Below are 24,000 nucleotides of genomic sequence, written 5' to 3' on the forward strand. Positions count from 1 at the left end.
TTTTTGTGGCCCCCCCCCCCCCTCCCCCCCCGCCCAAGCCATCCTGGCTTTGAAATTCAACTTCTACTAAAAGCACTTACTTGGATATCAGCAAGACATGAATTCCAGTCTTTGTTCTCTGTCAGCCTTGTGCCCGCACAGGTAGCTTTAAAGAACTCAGTATTCAAATTGAGGGCTTAGGGGATAGATTCCTAAGTTCTTTGGTTCAGGAAGTCCTTAGTTCAGAAAATTGGCAAAAATTTTACCAAAGCAGTTTGGAAATCTTAAAAAAAAAAAAGAAGAAGAAGAAGAAGCAGCAGCAAACTGGGTGTTGGTGGTACGTGTTTGTCTGTAATCTCAGTACTCTGTGGGAGGACAAGGCAGTTAGGAAGCTTGAAACCAGCTTATGCTTGCACAGGGCTTTGCAAACCAGCCAGTGAATCATTCTAGAATAGTAATGGCCTGGAGAGATGGCATAGTGGTTAAGAGTATTGATATCTCTTCCAGAGGACTCAGGTTGGAGTTCATGAACCCACACTCCAGCCCAACACCACTCCAGCCAGCTGTAACTCCTTTCTCAAGGGACCTAGTGCACTCTTCCAGCTCCTCAGGCACTGCATGCAGTACATAGACATGCAGGCAAACACGCACAAAATTAAATAAAGATAGCTGGGCGTGGTGGCACACCTTTAATCAGCATTCTGGAGGCAGAGATAGGAGGATGGATGGATGGATCTTTGAGTTCCAGGCCAGCCAGGGCTCTTACACAGAGAAATCCTGTTTTGAAAAACAAAACAGATTAAAAAGGGAGGGGGAAATTAAAAAATAAATTGAAAGAATGGTAGCAGTTAAATGTCAAAAAAAGGCTGACAGACTAATTACATGATCTTTGTTTTGTTGTGTTTGTTGAGGCCTCACATGTGTGTCAGTTGTGCAGCTGTGAAAAGAGGTGCCCGATGTAGACAACCCACAGGATGAAGGTGGTGTTGGCTCCGTGTTAGAGGCTCTAGTGCATCACTGCTGAGACGGTGGCAGAACATGTTGGTGGCTGGCTTTCTCTTGATTCCATTTTGTTTCGTCTGGGCCTTGGTTTGAGCCACAGTGCAGAGCACAGTCAGGGTGGGTCTTTCCTCCTCAGTGCTGCTACCTTCACAGATCCCAAAAGTGCTGTGCTTGGTGCAGCTCTAACGCAGGAGCTGTGGTGACTGAGGTGGGAGGATATAAGCTTAGGGCCTTCTTAATTCGTTTGCCTAGCAAGCTTGAAATCACAACTGCCACCCTAAAAGAGTTTTATTGTTAAAAGATTTAAGTTAGTTGAGCTGGGGATTTAGCTGGTGTTAGAGCACATGTGTGTGGTTCACATGTGTGTGATTTACATGTGTGTGGTTCTGGGTTCATTCCCTAGCATCCCCAAGAACTGTGATGCTTGGGTCGGCTCCCACCCCCAGCCCCGCTGTCCTGGAATGTGTTGTGTAGACCAGGCTGGCTGGCCTCAGATTTGCCTCTGCTTTTGCTGAGATTGATACATTGAGCATAGTGCCTGGCTAAAGCATGGGTGTTTTAGGATACAGTCTTTCCTCCTTGCCTCTGAGGGATAGTTTCTAAGGTACCTGAAGGAGCTCCGAAACTCTGTAGATACCATCATGCAGGTGTTTATGACTTATAAGTAAGCCAGTTATGGCAATATAAAGTTAATATAAGCTATTTACAATTTAGAGATTATTCCTAAGATTCTGTATTTAATATTTTCAGACCCAGGTTGACTAGTTAAGGAGCAGACTAGACTGCTTTATATTCTACAGTGTGGAAAGGTATTTTTGGGGTTAGGATAAACTCCATTTTATATACATGAGGTTTCATTGTTGCAGTATTGGTGAGTGGGTTTGTTAAATGTTTCATTTTCCACTTTGTATGAATTGACTTTGCTTGTATAACTGAATAGTAGAGTTATGTGGTTTTTGTGGGGGTTTATATGTATTTGTTTTCTCAATTTTAGGCTCATACCACCCGTTCCAGTCAGAGGTGCTTAGCCTTTGTGGATGACGTCCGCTGCTCCAATCAGTCTCTTCCCATGACCAGACACTGCCTTACCCGTATCTTTACAAGCGTGCACTTATTTAGGTTCTGCTTGTCTGCTTAAGACAGGGGCTAGCTATGATTTCCATCAGTTTCACTGACAATCTTGGTTACTTTGGCCCTGAATCAAGGCCAGCAGTTTGCCGAAGCTGTTGGTTTCAAGCAGGAGCCTACATAAGTGTCTTTCTATGGTCTGTTGGCCGTTGCAGAGATTTAAAAATGGAATGGTCAGTTCATTAGAAAGAGACAGCTGGCTGATACGGTGCCAGCTTTGTAATTGTAGCACGTGAGAAGGGGAGGCACAGAATTAGGAATTTGAGGCCTGCCTGGTCTACAGCAAAATCTGTCTGGGGTAGATGAAGTAGGCCCGGGCAGGGAGCCAGAGGAACAGCTGAGTCATTGGTGGCGCTGATCAGTTTCTGTATAATTTAGCTTTTGCTCATTAAGTTATATGTTAAATGTGTTTCCAAGAAAAAAGGAAGGATTACTGTGGGTTTTCTGCCCCAAACATGAGTCTGTACTGTGAATTTTTGTGTAGTAGTATTGTTAGTGCCCTAACTTCTAGCCTTTAAACTTATTCAAATTAGAAACTTTGAAAAAAATGGAGTTTCTCTCCAGGAGCATTAATTTCCTCTATTCTTTCTAATTTGTGAATGTAAACCAATATATCATGTACTTTCTGGTATAGAACTGCATTTGCTGATTGGCTACCGAAGTTGTGATGTGTATTATAATAGTTTTTATGCGACCTGTATGAGGTTTTGTTGGATTTCATTTGCCAAATATTTGTTTGTTTGTTTGTTTGTTTGTTTTTTTCGAGACAGGGTTTCTCTGTGTAGCCTTGGCTGTCCTGGAACTCACTCTGTAGACCAGGCTGGCCTCGAACTCAGAAATCCGCCTGCCTCTGCCTCCCAAGTGCTGGGATTAAAGGCGTGTGCCACCACCGCCCGGCTTGCCATATATTTAAAAGTCAAAATGTTTTCTTAGTGTGTTGTCTTTTTAATGTAGTCCTAAGTAGTTGGGAGACAGACAGGAGGATCCCTCGAGTCCAGGAGTTCTAGGCCAGTCTGGATAAAATAGTGAAGATAGCCCCCTTCCCCCCAAAAAAAGTGATAGGAAGAAGGGGAGAGCCCCGTCTTGGTCTGATAGGAAAGGTAAGGGTTGTTTTTGTTTTCCCCCTATTCCATTTAGTGAGATATTTGAAGTTAATTTTTATACTAATGTCTGAATGGCTTGCCTTTTTTTAGCCTCTTAGTACTGGGATTGCAGGTGTAGCTACTACACTATGTTGTAAAGTTACTGCTTTTAACATATAAATGCTTACACAAAGTAATGAGCTCTAAAGATGATGGCTGGTTAATGTGATTGGGCAAGGTGAAGGCCAGAGAACTATAAAGGGCCCTGATGCAGTGGGCTGGAGAGGGGATTGGAGACTCTTAGAACACATCAGATGGTACGGTGGACAGGGAATGCTAAGTGAGACGGAGACTGTAACAGAACACGAGATACTAGAGTAGAGAGAGGCTGCAGGAGGGCACAGGGGAGACCTGCTGCTGTGTCCGCTGACATAGCACTTCAGACATAGCAGTCGGATGGTCACATTCAAGCTCATGCTTGGCCATGGCAGTTCTCTTTGGGTTTGTAGTGAGTTTATCATGGTAGTAGGAACAGACTTAAGAGCAGAAACATTGTGTTTCTTGACTCTTGGAAGAGGTTGGTACTTGCTTCTGCAACAAGCTGTTTGTATTTGTTTCCATATGGGTTTTCTCTTGTCAGTGTATGTTCCTTGGCAAGTTGTTACCACTCTGATAAATGGCTAGAATCCTGGAAAAAAGATTGGGAGTGAATTATAAATATGTGCACAAGATTAGACTTAGAGAAGTAACTAAAAATTACTTTTTAGCATTTGGCTTTCAGTGAAAATGCAGTAGTTCTTTACATCGTAAGACTTGTGTTTGGCACTGCAGACTCCTGTATTGTGTTCTTCCAATGGGTCCTGGTTTATTTTCCTTAACTGTTCTGTAGATATCTGTCAGGATACAAATCAGGTTCTCTTCAAATGCTGCCAAGGATCTGAAGAGGTGCCCTGCAACAAACCAGTTCCCGTAAGCCTTTCTGAGGACCCCTGCTGCCCACTGCATTTCCAGCTGCCTCCTCAGATGTATAAGCCCGAGCAGGTACTGTCTGTGCCAGACGCTCTGGAAGCCGGCCCGGTGGATCTGTACCTGAGTGCTGCTGAGCTTCAGCCCACTGAGAGCTTACCACTGGAGTTCAGTGACGTAAGTCAGAGAAGCCCTGCTCCGATTGGCCCTTGAGAGAAGGCCCTGTTTCCTAGTGGTGAGACTAGTTACAGGATAATGGGATACAAATACAGTTGAATGTGCCTGTTACTACATTTATTAGACACTTTGTGCTCTGCCTTTCTCCTCCCCAGACTTTTTGTTCTGAGACAGGACCTCACTGTGTACTTCAGCTCTCTCTGTAGCCTGAGTAGAACGTGAACTCAGTATCCTTGTCTGTCTCTCATAAGTGTTGGTGTTAGAGACATGCACTGCTCATGCCTGGCCTGCTTTATCTCACTGGGATGTGATTTGTAGAGCACCACGTGACCGCTTGGAAGTGTATGAGACAGTGATTTTTTAAGGTATTTATGTGCAGGCACCTGTCATTACTGAGGTTGTGTGTACCATACTTTCTAATGAAATGAGTACCAACATGATTCTGTGTTTGTTTTTAAACATTCTCTTCTGGTAGATTGGCATTTTTGCTGATCCTTTTTTAAAAAAGTTTTATTTTTGACAGATTCTTACAAAACGTATTCAGTGGTTCAATTCTAATGTCGTGTTTTGATGCTGTTATGAATGGGATCTGAACGTTTCTGTTGTTTGCCACTTGAAACCCAGCTTTGTACCAAGACCTAAAAACCTGGCATTTGATGCATTTTTTTTCTTTTTTTAAAAGAGTTTTTGTTTTGTTTTGTTTTAATGTGTGTGTTTTGTTGCATGTAATGGGATGTATGTACACCCTATGCGTGCCTGGCATCAGAGATCAGAAGAGGTTAGATCTCCTGGGACTAAAGTTATAGCCAGTTGTGAGCCACCATGTATATGCTGGGAATTGAATCTGGATCCTCTGCAAGATTACTAAGTGTTTGTATCCACTGAGCCTGCTTGGTTTCTCTTCAGAGAGCTATGGGGTGTAGAATGAACTCTTCTGGGAGGTACTTGATGGAGGAAATGACGTAGAGTATAAATCCCATCTCGAGAGATGGCCGAGCGTTTTTAAAGCCTTTGTTATCAGTGCTTCCGGGGGATGAAGTTTCTGGAAGGCTGTGCCCTGTACAAAACTACTTTCCTCTGTGGTTTAGAGAGAGATGATGCCAATCCTTTTTTGCTCTTGGAGTTTGGCAGCTTAGGATATAGTCTGCCAGTTTCTCAGCTATGAGTTTGGAGTGATTATTTTAAGGCAAAAATGGCCTAACGTTTTAAGCACTTTCCTATATGGCTTTAGGAAATGAACCCTTGTGGAGTGCTTGTCCGTGTTATAAATAAATCTTTTGCTTTTTTCCTACTGTGATGGGGAAGCTCAGAGGTGAGAGCCTCCTTTTCCATAGGGCGGGTGGCACTGGGGGTGGGGGTATCTTTTCCAGTTTATGCTGGGGTGTCCAGAGTGGGGCTCCCATTTGAGCTTTCCTCTGCTTTTCCTTCCCACTCAAAATAGATGCTTTCTAGGCGCCGCCCATGGACGGGCTCTTGACCAGTGAGTCGGGGATTCTCAGAATTGTTCTCACAAATAGACTTGTTTATATGATGCACCTGTGGGTGGAAACAGCTGGGAGCAACCCCAAGCTTTCAGAAGAACAATGGCAGGAAACAAAGCGTTCACAGTCTGAGTGGTATGAGAGTGTGGGTGTCTGTGGATCCAGTGAGGTGCCGGGGGACACCTGTAATGAAATGCGGCTGTCTCTTTGTTGTGCTTACACTGAGCAGTTTTAAGTTGCTGCTGTTTTTAAAGGCATTTTTAAGAAAGGATACATTACTTACTATCCCAGGCTGGTCTTGAACTCTCAAGAGATCTGCCTGCCTCTGCCTACCTCCAGAGTGCTGGGATTAAAGGTATGTGCTCCCATGCCTAGCTTTAGACTTAATTTTTTTTTAAGATTTAGTTTTATTTTCAGGTATTAGTGTTTTGCCTACATGTATGTGTACCATGTCCATGACCTGGTGCCCTAAGAAATCAAAAGAGTCCGATCCCCTGGGGTGGATGGAGGTAGAGTTCTGTGGAGAGCTCCGTGTGGATGCCGGCCACTGCACCTGGGTTCTTGGACGTGCCCTTAACTGCTGGGTTATTTCTCCAGCCTCAGTTAAAAATTATGTTTGCCTTTTTATTTGTTTGATTTATTTTAGATAAGGTCTTGCTCTGTCGACCAGGGTGACTTCCTGCCTTTTGCTTTCTGAGTGTTGAGATTAAAGTTTTAGACTTTTTAAAACTGTGTTCTTCCTCCCTTAATTATGAAATGGTTATGATTTCTATTCCTGGCGATTAACACACCAAAATTTTTTAATACACAGTAATTGCGTAAAATGGTTTCCTTGTGACATCTTCATACAGGCATTTGATGTACCTTGAAATTTTTTTCCCTGTCAGCCTTTCTTACTGTCCTTCTCCTTTCCCTCCCTCTGCCTGTTCTTCTGTAACGTGGGACCTTTACATTCTTAGCTAGAGCTGAAAAGCGTTAACTGGACTTGTGAGATGGCTTGGAACTTAGGTTGCCATAGGTTTTGAACCACTGTAGTGACTTGGGCCCTAAATATATGTTGGTTTCAGAAAGGAGCCAAGAATAATGTCTTCAATGTGTTGACTGCTCTGTCTCTGGGGATAGCCGATTCATATGGGAAAAGTATACTCTGGAATATAGTCTGGGTTTTTTGTTTTGGTTTTTGTTTTTTCCCTAAACAGAACACTTGAACTAAGTTAAGTTAAGGCTCAGAGGCTTAGCTGGGCTGGGTGGCACAGGCCCTTAATCCCAGCTCCTGGGAGGCTGAAGCAGAGCATCATAAGTTCAAGTCTTGCCTGGGCCACAGGGTGAGTTCCAGGCTAGCCTGGTCAACCTAGTAAGACCCATTTCAAAGGAGAGTCAAGAAGAGAGGGCTGAGATGTAGCTCAGTGTAGAGTGTCTGTCTGCTGGGAGGCCTCACCTCAGGCCACATTGCTTATGCTAGAGATCTGAGTTAACCATACCATCCTGTCTTTGCTATTCAGGAACATGTGAGTTCCTGTGGTCCGTCTCTCCCAGCCTTGCTTTCCTCTCTTTGAGTTGCTTGCTTTGTTTGGTCAGTCTTGTATTGCCTCGTGTTTTCCAGCAGGGCTCCATGTTACTTTCCCATAGACTGACTGTTCTTATTGGTGCCTCAGTCATGGACTTAGGTGTTGACTATGATTAGCCTTAGAGTATGGTCATGTATTAGATGTGTGTGCGTTCCTGTGTGCGTGCGTTCCTGTGTGTGTGCGCGTTCTTGGGTGTGTGCGCTGTGGCATGTGTCCGAGTTAGTGCTTTTCTTCCTTCCACTGTGTGACTAAGTACAAATCATTAGACTTTACCCAGTAAGCCAACCTGCTAGCCCTGTATTTTCTCTTTATTTTTCCTCTTAGTTTGTGTGTGTGTGTGTGCACATGCATGTGTTATGTACACATCAGAGGGCAGTTGTGGAAGTGTTTTCTCCATCGTGTGGATTCTGGAATTCAAACTCAGCTTATCACATTTAGCAATGCCTTTGCTCACTGTAGAACATGTGTAATAATTTACACTTCATTGATAATTGATATTCAGTGTATTGTGCAATCATTGCTAGCATCTTTTTCTTCCATTGGTTTAAACAAATTCTATACCTGTTAAACCTCTCCCTTTACTCATGGTAGTCACTGTTTTTGATTTTTCTAGTAGAAATTTGCTTGTTGGTTTATATTGTATTATCAGCTAAGAAAAAGTTTTTACTATTGTTGGATTTTTTTTTTTTTTTGGTTTTTCGAGACAGGGTTTTTCTGTGTAGTCCTGGCTGTCCTGGAACTCACTCTGTAGACCAGTGTGGCCTCGAACTCAGATATCCACCTGCCTCTGCCTCCCAAGTGCTGGGATTAAAGGCGTGCGCCACCACCGCCCGGCTTATTGTTGGATCTTGTTTAATTGATCTAGCATTCTAAGCAAGGGAAGAAGGAAGGGCCTGAGAATGACTTTGAGCTTTGGTGAAGATTGTCAGTTTTAGCTTATTGGTTTCATAGATATTGCTGATGGACTTTTCTCTTTCCCTAGGACTTGGATGTTGTGGGTGACGGCATGCCGTGCCCTCCGTCACCCTTGCTCTTTGACCCTTCACTAACTCTTGAAGATCATTCAGTCACAGAAATTGCCGGAGGCCCAGTGAGTATCTGTCTCAACTATGATAGGTTCAGCTAGGTTCCCTCACGTAGTGACCAGGCCAGGCAGGGTTTTCTCTGTTGACTAGCATGAATTCTGTGGAATAGTGAGATTCCCAAACAGTGCCCTAGATGGTGGTTTTCTCAGGGAATACCATAAAAACACCATAACCAAAAAGCAGCCTGAGTGGAAAAGGACTTATCTCACCCTTGACTTCAGGCAGCAGCCCCTCACTGAGGGAACCTGGAGACGGGAGCTGTGTAGAGGCACAAAACAACTTCTTTTGCTTTTGAATGCCTGTCTTATACTAATTTTCCAGATGAACTGTGGAGCTCCTAATGGTTCTTAATGCTCAAGGACAGGGCATACAGTTAGAGTAAAAGGTGATAGATAAATGATCCCTCTGCCGGGCGGTGGGGGCGCACGCCTTTAATCCCAGCACTTGGGAGGCAGAGGTAGGCGAATTTCTGAGTTCGAGGCCAGCCTGGTCTACAGAGTGAGTTCCAGGACAGCCAGGGCTACACAGAGAAACCCTGTCTCGAAAAACAAAAAGAAAAAAAAAAAGATCCCTCTGAAGGGAGAGTTCATCACTCCAGTTAATATTATAGACTAAAGCGAGGTAGGTTACTGATGGCTCTTACTGAAGACTAGCAGTTATACTGTAGCTGTTGGTTTCAAGCAGACGCCTAAAGAACGGTCTTCCTGTGGTTTATTAGTTATTCGGACTTCAATAGAGAATGACTATTTCATGTGGAAGAAACAGCCCCTTGTTCTCTCTGGTTTGACAGCCTCAGTAATAATTCTGATTCTCAGGAACAGCAGAGTACTGGGAAAAGCAGCAACCTAGTTACTTTATTTTTCTGGTCTTGTTCTTTAGCTACTGTAAGTGGGTATTGTTAAGTCAGAGTCATGCGTCAAGCCCATTGGAGGCGTCTTTAACCAAAGTACCTTCATTTCTTTTAACAGGGACAGATGCAGGTGGCTGGGGATGGGTGCAGATCCCAGGGACCTCGGAATGCAGAGAAAGCCTGTGCGCCATTCCCTCAGCATGGACTGGCTACTGCAAATGGAAAAGCAGAACCCACTTCTATCAGTTGACAGTTCATTTGGGAATTGTTTGCCTTTGGATTTGAACTTTGCATTCTTCAGACAAGCATATCTTTGATCATCTCTCACTGAATGAACAGAGACAGCTCAGACCACATTGTTTCCTTCGGGGCTTTAGAGTGCTATAGACAAACATAACCCAGGTTTGTGCAGAATGGATATTTATTTAGTATTTAAGTTTTGGGATTTTTTGCAAGGAAGAGCATGAGGTGATCCCTGCCTTTGGGATGCAATGCATATTGGGGACTGCCTGGGAAAGAGACCTTTCTGTCATGGGACTTCTAAGCCATGGACAGAAATCCACATGGATGTCTGGGCAGGGTGGTGGTCAAGAATGGTGCTCTTCAGGTGTTGGCTCTTAGTGTCTGGCTAGCTGTATCTAAAGGCCTGTATCTAAACCTTCTCTTTGCTCCATGTAACTGGGCAATATAAACCCCATTTCCTAGTGACCTGTGACTGAGAAAAGCAGCTCACAGCTCTGGGCTCTCCTTAATTATTCTTGCTTTTAACTTATGTAAATGTCTGTGGTGGCTCCTCCATGTAAGATATAGTGAAATTACTGTATATAGTTTCTATTAAATGTTAAAATGTTATGAAAGTGTAAAGTAATCTGAATTGATTGTGTCTATATTATTTCCTGGGTCTTTGAGTGCCATCTGATGGGAAAGGTGCGTGCTATTATTATAGGATGGGCACTCTGGAAAAACTAATGACAGGTACTAATGACTTGGTACCTAGTTCCTAGGGCCAGATAAACGTGTGTTCACTGGAGAGCTAGGAGTTAATTCAGTAGGGGGCTTGAGACCTGGGTTAGCCCCAGCGATGATGAATGAGTGGCAAAGCAGCAGACAGTGTGGTGAGATTTGTTTCTAGGGGAACATTAGACAGAAATAATGAGCTACTCATTCTGAATAACAGTTCACAGGAAGAAGCTAGTAAAACTACCAAAGGAAAGGATTAAGCTTGTCCCTGGGCTGGGCAGTTTTCCCTTTACTATATGAGCTGTACATTTCTCCCTGCAAGGAAGTATACTGGGGTGAAGACCATTTGCTCAGCCCAGACCTCTTTCAGGTGTCGGGTGTTCTATGCTCTTCTGTTGCTTATGACTAAGACTTACTGTTCCAGGGGGGTAACAGAGCATTGTGGCAGGAAGGCATGGTGGCAGGATCAGAAAGCTGTGAGCTCACATCGTAACTACTAACATGTGAGACAGCAAACTGGAAGTGGTAAAAGGCTTTGCATCTGAAAGTCCAACCCTAGTGATAACTTCCTGCAGCATTTCTGCATCACTTAGATCTCCCAGAACTGCAACTGGGCACCAAGTGTCCGAGTGCCAGAGACCAGTGGGCATTTCTCATTTCTCATTGGGTTTGGCCAGTGGGAAGCCCAAAAGCACAGTACTGGACCCGATTATTAGAAGGGGAGCTGGTCCAAACAGCACTGAGGGCTAGAGCCCCTGTAATCTCCCCACTGCTGAGATACATGGATGCCTCACAGCACCCCAGGATGAGAAATGTACATTACTTGACTTAGGTGGGATAGTGGCTCCTATTTGTGTTGTTGTACCCAGTGTTGTCTTTTTGACTGAGGGATACAAGCGCTGAGGGCTTTGTGCTGTTTTGGGTTTTGCTAACATTCCTTTATCAGTATCCTCTTAGCTGCCCAAGGAATCAGGAAATAAGTGAAACTTAGAGATCTCAGCAAGTTCCTGAAGCCTACAAGATTCGCAAGTCCCACCTTCCCAAAGATACATGCTGTAATTAACTTCTGGGGAGAGGAGACTTTAAAACCAGGTAACTGCAAACCAGCTCTCAGCAAGTTCTGTAGGGAGCTCCAGAATTGCAACTTTTGTGAGTTATCACCATTTTGGGGGGGGGGGAGTGAACCTGTTTTCAGTGTTGTACCTGTCTTTGAGTCATCCATGTTCCTGTAAATAAACCAATAAACCCAGCAGTTCACTGAACTACTTGGAATCATTTGGTGTGTCCTGTGTCGGGTCTCCCTAGGAGACTCAATATGGCTGTAGTGGCCACTACTGACCACAAGAGGGAGCTAGGGAGACGTGCAAATCCATTCTGATTTCCAAATCAGCCTGACCCAGGAGTATGAGACGGGTGAAAGTAAGGGGAAGATGGAAAGAGAAGATGATGGAAAGGAAGCAGAGCTGAAGACTAAAGAGGGAACAGAACCTACGATAAATGGTGCACTGGAAAGGAGTGGATGTTACTCCTTACTATGGTCATGGAGACCTAAAACCCTCCTCAGGGCCCCGAAAATAATTAAAACAAGGCGGGGAAGCCCTTTAGTCACATACCTTCTTTCAAAGGCCTGTTTCATTGTAATCACATGGTGTTTAGAAGCATTCAGAACGGCAACAAAGTAGCTGCAACATTCTCAGATGTAGTGAGCTGTGAATTAGCATTTACTTACAACCAAGGTGCAAAAAGTACCGGCCCCACGTGTTGCTCCTTCCTGCTGTGCACGAGCAAGAACTTGCTTTAATCTCTGTGTGGTTTATAACTTCTGCATTAGCAAGCCTGTAGGTCAGGTCTGTCTAAGCCCCACCCGATACTTGATTAGCCATGCAAGAAAAGACCCCACACACAAATACATAAATAAATCCTACAGTCTTATTTTCTTACTTCCTCCGTTCTCTCCCCCTCCCCACCCTCAACACCTCTCCTTTTTTGATGGTGTCCCAACAGGAAGCCTTGGTTGGTCTGGAACCCTCTATGTAGACCAGGCTGGTTTGTCATAGAGATCCTCCTGCCTCTGACTCCCTAGTACTGGGTTTAAAAGCATATGTCATATTTGGCTTCATTTTTTCTTTTAAAATAAGTTAGTTTGTTGGGCCTATGGAGTGGCCTAGTAGTTAAGAGCACAGGCTGATCGTCCAGAGGACTCAGGTTTGATTCCCAGCACCGATAGGGTGGCTCACACCTGTCTAATTCAGTTCTAGGGCACACGACACCCTCTTCTAGTCTCCAAGGGCGCTAGACATGCACAGGGTGCACAAATATATATGCAGGCAAAATATTCATCACAGAATAAAAAATAAACCTTTTCTTAAAGTTAGTTTGCAGTCTGGGTGTGGTGATGCATGCCTTTAATTCCAGCATTCGGGAGGCAGGGGCAGGCAGGTCTCTGGGAGTTCAAGGCCAGCTTCATCTACATAATGAGCTACAGGACTGGCTAGAGAGATGGCTCATCGGTTAAGAGCACTGGCAGTTCTTCTAGAGGTTCTGAGTTTGGTTCCCAGCAACCACATGGTGGCTCACAACCATCTGTAAAGAGATCTGATGCCCTCTTCTGGCCTGCAGATGTATAGGCAGGCAGGATACTGTATGCATAATATATCTACAGGACAGCCAGAGAAACCCTATCTCAAGCAGGCAGACAAACAAACCAGAGTTTGTACAAGTGGATTCTTGTATTTAGACAAAGGGAAGCTGCAACAGAATCATCTTTATTCCTAGTCACCTTAGCTTCACCAGTCTCCGCTCTCTCAGCCTCTGTTTCCTCATGGTCTGCGCTTTCCCTTTTTCCGACCTTGACAACGCCACCCCAGCTCCCTGCCCCTTTAAGGCTGGCTTTACCTTTCCTTTAGCTCTTTGTGTAGCAGTACATTTTCTTTGTTTTCTCTGAGTCTGTCTGCTGATAAGGCCATTCGCATCTGGAGCAGCGTTCTTTCTTCCACACCTCCCTCAGTTTCTTTGGACTATAACTGACAATCTCCCTTGATTCTGAGGTAATAGTCAAAATAAGGCTGAAGGAGTGTAGTCTGTGATTTAAACTTAAAACCCTCATCTGTTCCCGTTCTACCTCCCAAGTCATAGACAATATATATATATTTAAAGATTTATTTTTTTCATATATGTGAGTACACTATCACTGTCTTCAGACACTCCAGAAGAGGGAGGGCATCTGATCCCACCAGAAAAGGGCATCTATCCTGTTATAGATGGTTGTGAGCCACCATGTGGTTGCTGGAAATTAAACTCAGGACCTCTGGAAGAGCAAGTCAGTGCTTTTTTTTTTTTTTTTTTAGACAGGGTTACTCTGTGTAGTTATGGCTGTTCTGGAACTCACTCTGTAGACCAGGCTGGCCTCGAACTCAGAAATCCACCTGTCTCTGCCTCCCAAGTGCTGGGATTAAAGGCGTGCGCCACCACCGCCCGGCAAGTCAGTGCTCCTACCACTGGGCTGTCAGGAACAATGATGGGACAAGCTAATAACTAGCAGGTGATCATCCTGAAATGGCCTGCCTTGGATTATATAATCTCTGACAGGTGCGGCCTTATTCAGCAAGGCTGTAAGGAACTCATTTTTAGGAAAGATTCCTGCTATGAATGTGCTTTTCCTATTATTATTAAACATATGTAACAATCACTAAGCAATAGCACACCGCTTTGGAGCAGATCTCTGCAGACCCACGAAGATGCTACTGTCTTGTAGTGATGCTATATAGACAAATTTTTATGACTTCTTAAGTCTTAATGATGATCCTATAAGAATTCCTAAAATTATATCGATGATTATTAAGCTCTTTTGTAAGAGGACTGCTATTGGGTCCCTTTCTGACAGTCAAAACTGCAATGAGAACTCTGCCAGTCTCCCTGTGCCACCAGTTAATTGCTCTTAGATAGTAACCAGACTCTCTCCTACTCAGAGCACATTCCAAGAGGTTGTAAAACAGTTAACTAAAGGTCATTAAAAGGGAACTAATAATTTATTCTAGGTGCTAGGACAGAAGATAAAATATTGTCTGGGTTTATCTATACAAAACTTCACTAATAACTTATAGTTTTAAACCTTCAGTAAACCTGTGGAGCTAGACAGGTGATGTATGTTTAGCCAGATAATTACTCCTAATGGATATGCATGTAAACATTCTCTGTTGTAAACTTTTTTTTTTTAAGATTTATTTATTTATTATATATGAACACACTGTAGCTGTCTGTCGTCAGACACACCAGAAGAGGGCATCAGATTTCATTGTGGATGGTTGTGAGCCACCATGTGGTTGCTGGGATTTGAACTCAGGACCTCTGGAAGTGCAGTCAGTGCTCTTAACCACTGAGCCATCTCTCCAGCCCTGTTGTAAACTTCTATTTCAATTTATGATTTGATTTTTTAGTGTGAACTCGTGATGAACTTTGTAACGTGTGATCATATATTCTGAAAGATGTATAAATGCCGAGGACAAAGAGATGAGAGACAGAATAGAGAGACAGAATAGAGAGATAGAATAGAATTTTTTCCCTTTTCCCAGATAGAGGAGAATTTTTCCCTTTCCCTGCTTAGGATCTTTCCATTTTTCCCCTTATATAGCTTTCATAGGAAACTTTTTTTTTTTTTTTTTGGTTTTTCGAGACAGGGTTTCTCTGTGTAGCCTGGGCTGTCCTGGAACTCACTCGGTAGACCAGGCAGGCTGGCCTCGAACTGAGAAATCCGCCTGTCTCTGCCTCCCAAGTGCTGGGATTAAAAGCGTGCGCCACCACCGCCGCCGGCCCATAGGAAACTTTTAACAACTAGTAGTAAATGCTATAACCACATCTCTAAGTGTGTTTTCTTCCTGCGACTTCTGACTAGCAGGTAGCAGGTGAAAGTTAGAGCCCAGCAGTTCCTGCTGAGATAGAACAAAGGCCACATTGCCTAATCCTCTGCTGTTAGGCTATGGGTGTCAATCACCTAAGCCTGCAGTCTCTTACCCTCAGAAGGAGCAAGAAAGTTTTAGGACTTTTTAGAAGTTTTCATTAGCATTTCAGTACAGGTCAGAGAGCCAGAAAGCCCTGAGACCCTCAGACTTTATAGCCATTACCAGAGTCCTACTCTGTGCCCCTGCCACTACTCTCTCCAGGCTGAGAGGCTCCCGGCACTGGGCCATCTCTCCAGTACCAACAAAAAGATCTATTAAATATATCAGTAAGCTGGAACCCTAGGCTGGGTGGATAGTCATCCACTCGGACCCTCCAGGCTATCTATTTCTCTGCCACGTGGTCCTTTATCTTCAATCTGAGCCTCTCCTAGTTTGCCCTGCTCCTTGTGTGTCCTCGTGGCAAATCCCTTGGTGACTTCTCCTGGAGCCTCTGCCTCATGGCCACACCTTGGTCTGTTCACGTGGTCTCTGTAACCTCTTCTTCTCATGGTCTTTCTCCTCCTTCCTTCTTCCTAGGACCCCTAGCTGGGTTTGGAATCTCTGCCTTCTTATCTCCCCTGTCCAGTCATAGGCTGATCTGCTCTTTAATATCCAATCAGAGATAAGGGGGGAACATTCTTTACACAGCATCGATACAGGAGATATTCAATATCGTGACAGTGCTGATGTCTGCACTGTAACCATATCTCTGTGTTGTTTGGAGATATTTGATCACACTGTGAACCCAAGACATTGTTATTTACTGACAACAAAAACAAAACAAAAAACCCCAACCGTTTCTAGTTGTGGTGTGGCTCGAACTTTAGCACACACCTTTAATCCCTCTGGCTGGAATACAGACAGGCCCTTACTGTTCACCTTTAATCCCAAACAATGAAGGTAAAGTTAGTTTGTAGAAGGAACATTCATGTTTGAAAGTGATGTCTATTCCAGCACAGCCAGGGCTATACAGAGAAACCCTGTCTCGAAAAAACAAAAACAAACAACAAAAACAAGAAAGTGATGTCTAATTGAATGGCAGACAAAGTGGTGAATCAGAGAGATTTGACAAAATAGGATATGCCCAACTCTAAGGAGAAGAGAGAGGAAAGGGGAGCTACATAAGAGAAAAGTACACCAGCACTTGGGAGGCAGAGGCAGGCGGATTTCTGAGTTCAAGGCCAGCCTGGTCTACCGAGTGAGTTCCAGGACAGCCAGGGCTACACAGAGAAACCCTGTCTCAAAACAAACACAAACAAACAAACAAACAAAGAGAGAGAAAGAGAGAGAGAAAAGTACAGAGAAAGGAAAAAAAAGGTAGGAGTCAAGTCAGTTTTCCTGGGAGAGTTTTACAGAGACAGATCTGGGAGAGAGAACAAGCTAGACACAGGTAAAGACAGAACAAGCCAGAGAATGAGAAGGAGCCAGAAGATTAGAACAGATTGCCAGAGTTAGTTTGAGGCCAAGCAGAGCAAAAGGTCAGATGTCCAGAGAAGCCAGATTGAATCAGTCAGCTTGGAGAGGAGTTTGAGCCAGAACAGCTGAGTTGAACCAACCAGTCAGAGCTCAGAACAAGAAAGGGTGAGCTTATTCAGCAGTAAGTCTCCTAGGCTGAACTGTCCTAATAAGGAGGCTAAAAGCTTCCAGGACTAGGCCTAGGTTAGCAGATAGAGGCAGAAAGCCTTGGAGACAACCATTATTACTACAGGAGAATAAAAGTTACTTTAGCATCTCTGGGCACAGGGATCAGCATCTGAATATACAGTGCACAACCTCCAACAAAGGAGTATGTATTAGAAACTTGTATACCACTGTGGCAAAGCAGCTGACAGAACTACCTAAGGGAGGAAGGATTTATCTTGGCTCACAGTCTTAGAGATGTCAGCAGAGATGTGTAGAATCAGAGCAGCTCACATCGTGGTGGCCAGGGACCAGACAAAGTGGAGTATAGGAAGGACCCAGGGCGGGGCTGGAGAGATGGCTCAGTGGTTAAGAGCACCGACTGCTCTTCCAGAGGTCCTGAGTTCAATTCCCAGCAACCACATGGTGGCTCACAACCATCTGTAATGGGATCTGATGCCCTCTTCTGGTGTGTCTGATCACAGCAACTGTGTACTCACATTCATAAAATAAATAAATCTTTAAAAAAAAAAAAAGGAAGGACCCAGGGCAAGAAATAGCCCTAAGGGCACATCCCCAGGGACCTAACTGCTTCAGGTAGGCCCCATCTCCCAGTTAGGTCATAATGCTGTAACTCCATCATTTGGTCAGAAACTACCCATTAATTTGGTCAGAACCCTTGTGATCTAATCGTATCTAGAACTATCTTCAGGTGACACCTCCATGCATAATCTCTTAGCTTTTCCCTCAAGCCAATCCACTGACAAGATTACCCACTCCAGAGCTGGAGAGATGGCTTAGTGGTTAAAAGCACTTAACTGCTTTTCCAGAGGACACAGGTTCAGTTCCTACATGACTTACAACTGTCTGTAACTTCGGTTCTAGTGAGAAGCCAAATCTTTTAAGTTCAGACTCCATTTTAGAGAACCTGACCTAAGTTTAATCACAGGTAAAGTAACAGGCTGGTACCTAGCATTAGTTTCCAAGTTGCCCCTCAACAAAACCCGAGCCCAACTCCAGTCTCTAGGCTAATTCCCAACAAGACCAGCATCTCCAGGTTACACCCTCAACAAGACCAGTGTCTCCAGTTTACAGTCTTTTGTTTTGTTTTGGTTTGGTTTGGTTTTTTTGAGACAGGGTTTCTCTTTGTAGTCCTGGCTGTTCTGGAACTCACTCTGTAGACCAGGCTGGCCTTGAACTCAGAAATCCACCTGTCTCTGCCTCCCAAGTGCTGGGATTAAAGGCATATGCCATCACCGCCCGGCTCCAGTTTACAGTCTTAACTAGACCAGCATCGCTGGGCAGTGGTGGCGCACACCTTTAATCCCAGGACTTGGGAGGCAGAGGCAGGTGGATTTCTGAGTTCGAGAGTTTGGGGCTAGCCTGGTCTACAGAGTGAGTTCCAGGACAGCCAGGGCTACATAGAGAAACCCTGTCTCGAAAAACAAAACAAAACAAAACTAGACCAGCATCTCCTGGTTATTACCCCAACAGACCTGCACCCCCAGGTTACAAGCCCATCCCCTGCCTAACAACCACCACTGCAGAGGGGAGCAGAAATTAAGTTTATGATATGACTCCCAGCACCAGACAATCATGTTAAAGGCCACAGTGGCTTTCCAATGAGATGCTTGCACATGTACTCCCTGCTTGCTGCTTACTATAAAGCCTTGCCCTGATAGACGTTCGGGGCTCCCCCACCACCAAAACCGTCCAAGCTAGCTGGTATAGAACAAAGCCCCTGCTGTGAGTTGCATCAGATCGACTCCTGTCTGTTTTTTGAGGGATCACTAACACTTCCCAGGCGCTACACTAGGGGGTTCAGTGCCCTCTCTGACCTCTGAGATCACCAGGCATGCACACGGTACACAAACATGTCTGAAAGTGAAGCACCTATACTCATACAATTTAAAAAATAATAAAAATAACAAAAATAATGATTATAATTCTCTTTGGGTGTGTTGATCTTGTGGCACAGTGGTTATCAATCTTGGGGGTGGGTTGAACAATCCTTTCACTGGGGACGGGTATCAGATACCCTGCATTTATATTATTTATGTTATTACAATCAGATATTACATTACATCAGAATCATAACAGTAGGAAAATTACAGTTATGAAGTAGCAACAGAATAATTTTATGGTTGGGGGGTCACCACACATAAGTGGATTAAAGGGTAGCAGCGTTAGGAAGGTAGAGAATCACAGCTGTGGCTGTTTTTGAGACAGATCTTGCTGTGTAACCCTGCTGGTCTGAGGCTTGTCATGTGGCCCCGGGCAATCCCTAAGTTTACCTTTGTCTTTTTGTCTTAGCCTCTTGAGCCCTGGCACGAACTGCATTTCTGTTTCCTCTTGGTGAGAAATCTAGGTTTCCATTCCTCTTTCGCAATGGCCTTTTTGTTATGGCTATCTGTGTCTTCAAAATTTCCATCCATGTATTTTTAACACTTAGAACGTTCCAAGAACCTGAACAGAGCAGCTGGGCTCCGTGCCCCGTGCTTCCTGCCAAATCTGCCAAGGAATGCAGAGGGTGACTTTTTGCTGTGGGCGGCAGTGACCACACCATCTGTCTCTTTTCTCTCCTGACCTGTTCGTATTTCACAAATGTGACTAAGTCCCTCGTGCGTCATCCTTTTTGCACAAGCCTTCCCAGTTTTAAACGGTAACAGCAGCAGGATCCCGCCAGCGAGCCGGGACTTACCAGAGAGCGGCTTGGTCCTTGGGGCTGTCGGCTTCCCAGGAGTCTCTCAGGAATGGTCTCTCACAGGGGCAGGCAGTCCAACAGCTGATATTTGCTCCGCCCCCAAGGCAGGGTGGCTTAGTATTGAGCTGGCACGCAGAAGTCCAGAAGGTTCCTGAGGAGCCTTTGGTACCTCGTCTTGACGACAACTTGGAAATGCTGATTCTGGGAGAAAGAATTGTCATCACCAGTAACCCCAGCACACAAAATCATGGGCAAGAAGGAAGGGCACTCGAACAAAAGCCGAGATAAATTCCTACCAAAATAACCTTCTTATCTAAGCTGCTACCAGGCCTACCCACAATCAGGGTGGGTCTTTCCACACCAGTCAGATCAACTTCTTCAGAACACGTCTTCAGGCGAGGCTCCCTATTTCGTGTGACTGTAATCTGTGACAAGTTGACATTAAAACTAACCATAATATTTTTTATTTTATAAATTCAGAATTAACATCTACAATAACATGTACCTAAACTCAACATTGGTGGATTTATATAGGGAGAAGAAAGTGATTAGATTAAATTTTGAATAAGAATCGAATTCTGGATGGCTCAGAAGTTAAGAGCACTGGCTGCTTTTCCAGCAGTCCTGAGTTTAATTCCCAGCAACCACATGGTGGCTCACAACCTGTAATGAGATCTTTTGCTCTCTTCTGGCATGCAAGCATATATGCAAGCAGAACATTGTATACATAATAAATAAGTCTTAAAAAAAGATAATCTAATTCTGTCAGTTAATGGTTGGATCGTTCTATGAGTGAACCAGATTTCCTTCATCATGGGCAGGCAATATTAGTCCCATCATTCAAGAGGCAGAGGCAGGCAGATCTCCGAGTTCGAGGCAAACCTGCTCTACAGAGCAAATTCCAGGACAGCCAGGACTACACAGAGAAACCCTGTTTCATAAGGGAAAAAAAAAGTCTTTCATTATCTCTAAGGCCAGGAAGCCCCACTTAAATTTCCATTTGTAGTTAATAATCACAAAATAAGGGTGTTGGAAACGTGTTCTTAAGTACAACTCAAGGGCTGATTGTGCCTGTAGCTCAGAGACAGAGCACATATTAGCATGTGTGCACACTAAGGGTCTGTCCCCAGTGCTCGGGGAAGAAAGTGATGCAAGCTCATCCACGGAAGTCCAGAATCTGTATTCTCAAGATAATGTGCTGAGAAGCCGAAGCGCACAAAATGGGAAACGAGAGAGAAATGAAAAGCTTCCGATTGTGCTTTAGGGAATGAATTTATTAAGATCCCCCCCCCAAATAAAAAATAAAACAGACTCTGAACAAGTCCCACCCAATGCTGTATTCCAGGCCAGCAAAATAGGGAAAGTAGCGCCTGGGCCAAAGTTGTCCGTTGCGGGAACAGAGAACAGCCACAGAATAAATGTGCTGCAGTCCTTTTACTTGGGAAGCAAGAGAAAGCCCAGGTTTCTCTTTCGACCTGGTTACTGAGTCTCTGGGACGGGCAGATAGTGAAGTGTCCTGCTGACTGTGGAGGAGGCAGGAAAATTAGCCTTCATTATAACCTAGTCTTTAAAGCAAAGCTTACAGGTCCTGGGACCACAGCATCAGGGATAACACTTGCTAATGAGCCAGGTGACAGCTGGGATGTTTAATATGGGCAGATGCTGGCGAAATGTCAGAGACGATTGGTTAGTAAACACAACTCTACAATGCAGATAGTCTGAGAGCTAAAAGTGCGCCAGGCTTCCCATTGTAAACAGTTCCTCTAGGGACCACGGTTGATGTGCCGCACAGCACATGGGGTCGACAGGGACTGGGAACAGTCGGCTTCTGTGGGCCGAACCCTGGGATGCTCCCCTAACCCCCAGACCTGCCGCTGCTTGCAGTGTAGATGCTGGTGCTGCGTGGGACTGAGGCTGGCTGCTCAGACACACCTAACTTTCTAAATGTGTTTACATTTCGGGTCTTAGCCATCCCTCTCCACAAAGGCTGCCAACCCTAAAGAGGAGTGGTCTGTATATGCCAGCCAGTATTGGTTGCTTGGCAGGCAAGATGATGAAATATGGGCAAAACACAGCCCGACAGCGCCCCCGTGTGGTCTGAGCCGCATACGGCGAAAGCCTGTATTGCAGAGAATCTGCCCCTGCACTGTCATGTGGGGTGGGGGACATTTGTTGTATCGTGTTATCCTAGGAATATTTATGTAGCCCTACTATTTGCTGTGGTTTGGAAACGGGGAATTTGGCGTCCTGGGAAAGGCCCAAGTTGATCACTTTGTACCATTATACTGACATCTATATAATTATATACCCCTGTTATCATTCATATCTGTCTGTCTGTCTATCTATCATCTATCTATCATCTATCATCTATCTATCTATCTATCTATCTATCTATCTATCTATCTATCTATCTATCTATCTATCTATCTATCATCTATCTATCTATCATCTATCTATCTATCATCTATCTATCTATCTATCTATCATCTATCTATCTATCTATCTATCTATCTATCTATCATCATGCTAGCCTCTGATTCTCTCACTTATTTGTGAGTCTGAAATCTGTTCTGGGAACTTCTCTAAAAGCCATAGAGATAGATAAACAACTCCAAGGTTGTTTTTTTGTTTTTGTTTTTTTTTTGTTTGTGTTTGTTTTTTTGTTTTTTTGGAGACAGGGTTTCTCTGTGTAGCCCTGGCTGTCCTGGAACTCACTCTGTAGACTAGGCTGGCCTCGAACTCAGAAATCTACCTGCCTCTGCCTCCCAAGTGCTGGGATTAAAGGCATGTGCCACCACTGCCTGGCTACTCCAAGGTTTTTATCTGGTTTGTCTGTACCAAAGAAGGGGACACATATTAGTCACCTGACAACAGAGTCACAAGAGCCTTGAGACCAGTAAAAGATATGACAATGCAAGGTATGAGCTCCTAACAGATAGGTTCCCCAGAACCAAGTCCCCACAGGAAAGGGACTGCTATTCACCTCCATCTTAGTCTATTGCTCTGAAGAGACGCCATGACCACAGAAACTCTCATAAAGGAGAGCGTTTAACTGGGGCTGGCTTACAGCTTCAGAGTTTAATCCATTATTGTCATGGTAAGGAGCATGGCGGCATGCAGGCAGACACGATGCTGGAGAAGTCAAGAATTCTACATCTGGAACCACAGGCAGCAGGAAGAGGGGGAACCACTGGGGCTGTTTGGACCCATGAACCTCAACGCCCATCCCCAGTGACACACTTCCTCCAATAAGGGCACCTCAAAATCCTTTCAAATAGTGCCACTCCCTGGTGACCAAGTATTCAAACCTATGAGCCTATGAGCGCCATTCTTACTCAAAGCATGGTAACTCCCAATAGTCAGTGGGCTGCACTTAGGGCTATATAGATGGTAGTCATCGGTGAACCATCCCCGGTCCACGTGTGTACAAAATTGGGAGGTAGGCTGTCCTTGTTTTCTTTCTGTTGCTGTGATAAACCCCATCGCCAGAAGCAGCTACAGAGAGGAAATGGTTTTACTCGACAGTTCATCATGGAGGAAAACCAAGGCGGGAACTGAAGCAGAGAGCACAGGGGAACTCAGCCTCCTGGCTTGCTCCCTATGGCTTGCTCTGCCTGCTTTCTTATACAGCCTGCTGAGGCTTGCCCAGGGATGTTGTTGTGCACAGAAAGCACACTGAGGCAGCCCACCTTCCAATCCTATACACACATGGAATGGGAGGCCTGACTTATGTGTACATATACATATATGACATATACATATATGTCATACACACAATTGAATAAGAGAGAAGACACAAAGATCCCTGCTCTGAGAAGTTCTTGGGGTGGAAAAGTTTCAGTATATAGTTTCTTTGCTGGCTGGTGAATCCCTCTAACAGCCAAACTTAGTGGCTTACAGCACCCAGTATTTTCTGGCTCTTGAGTCTGGCAGGTTGTGGTCTAAAGACCTGCTGCTATAGGGGGGGATCTGGGCTGAGATCAGGCCTGTGCCTCAGGTTTAATTCTGGAGTATGGGGCTGTGTCTGGGGCTACACCTCTTTTTCTGTGGCACGTTCTCTTCTGTAATCATAGTTGAACAAAAATCAGACAAGGCTATGTAAACACATTTCTAGTTCCTCCTGGTATCACATCGACTGATATTCTGCTGGTCAAAGCAGGTCACATGGCCAAAGCTTCATGTAATGCAGAAAATAGACTCTGTCCATTGCAGTGATGGGACGATCACATGACAGAGAGAGGAGGTAGAGACTTAGGAATAATAATTTGTTCTATCCCTGGAAGAGACAGAGGGGCCTGGGACCGTTAATCCTCTTGCCCAGGCTCCCAAGTGCTAGGACTGTGCGTGTTTACAACCAAACCCAGCGAGATCTGGCTACTTCTTCCTCCTCCTTCTCTTCCTTCTCTTCCTTCTCCTCCTCTTCCTCCTCCTCCTCCTCCTCCTCCTCTTCTTCTTCCTCTT

At 44.6% G+C, this 24,000-nt stretch overlaps 1 protein-coding gene and 2 non-coding genes across 5 annotated transcripts in view; all 3 read left to right on the plus strand.

Annotated features, from left to right (window-relative positions):
* Window positions 1–10,192, plus strand: part of Kansl2 (KAT8 regulatory NSL complex subunit 2) — a 17,217-nt gene extending 7,025 nt beyond the window's left edge. For all 3 annotated transcript variants that reach the window (XM_028788308.1, XM_028788309.1, XM_028788311.1), the window contains exons 7-10: window positions 1,976–2,072; window positions 4,081–4,334; window positions 8,366–8,473; window positions 9,437–10,192. In XM_028788308.1, coding sequence (XP_028644141.1) covers window positions 1,976–2,072; window positions 4,081–4,334; window positions 8,366–8,473; window positions 9,437–9,568 — 591 coding nt within the window. In that variant the 3' untranslated portion in view covers window positions 9,569–10,192. The remainder of the gene's footprint in view (window positions 1–1,975; window positions 2,073–4,080; window positions 4,335–8,365; window positions 8,474–9,436) is intronic.
* LOC114639578 lies at window positions 2,171–2,307 on the plus strand. The gene has a single exon (XR_003714025.1). It is a non-coding gene; the product is annotated as a small nucleolar RNA SNORA2/SNORA34 family (small nucleolar RNA).
* Window positions 9,101–9,235, plus strand: LOC114639579. Its single transcript, XR_003714026.1, has one exon. It is a non-coding gene; the product is annotated as a small nucleolar RNA SNORA2/SNORA34 family (small nucleolar RNA).
* Window positions 10,193–24,000: the final 13,808 nt, after the last annotated feature.

This window comes from Grammomys surdaster, unplaced genomic scaffold (assembly GCF_004785775.1).
Source record: "Grammomys surdaster isolate TR1022 unplaced genomic scaffold, NIH_TR_1.0 125742, whole genome shotgun sequence".
Taxonomy (NCBI): domain Eukaryota; kingdom Metazoa; phylum Chordata; class Mammalia; order Rodentia; family Muridae; genus Grammomys; species Grammomys surdaster.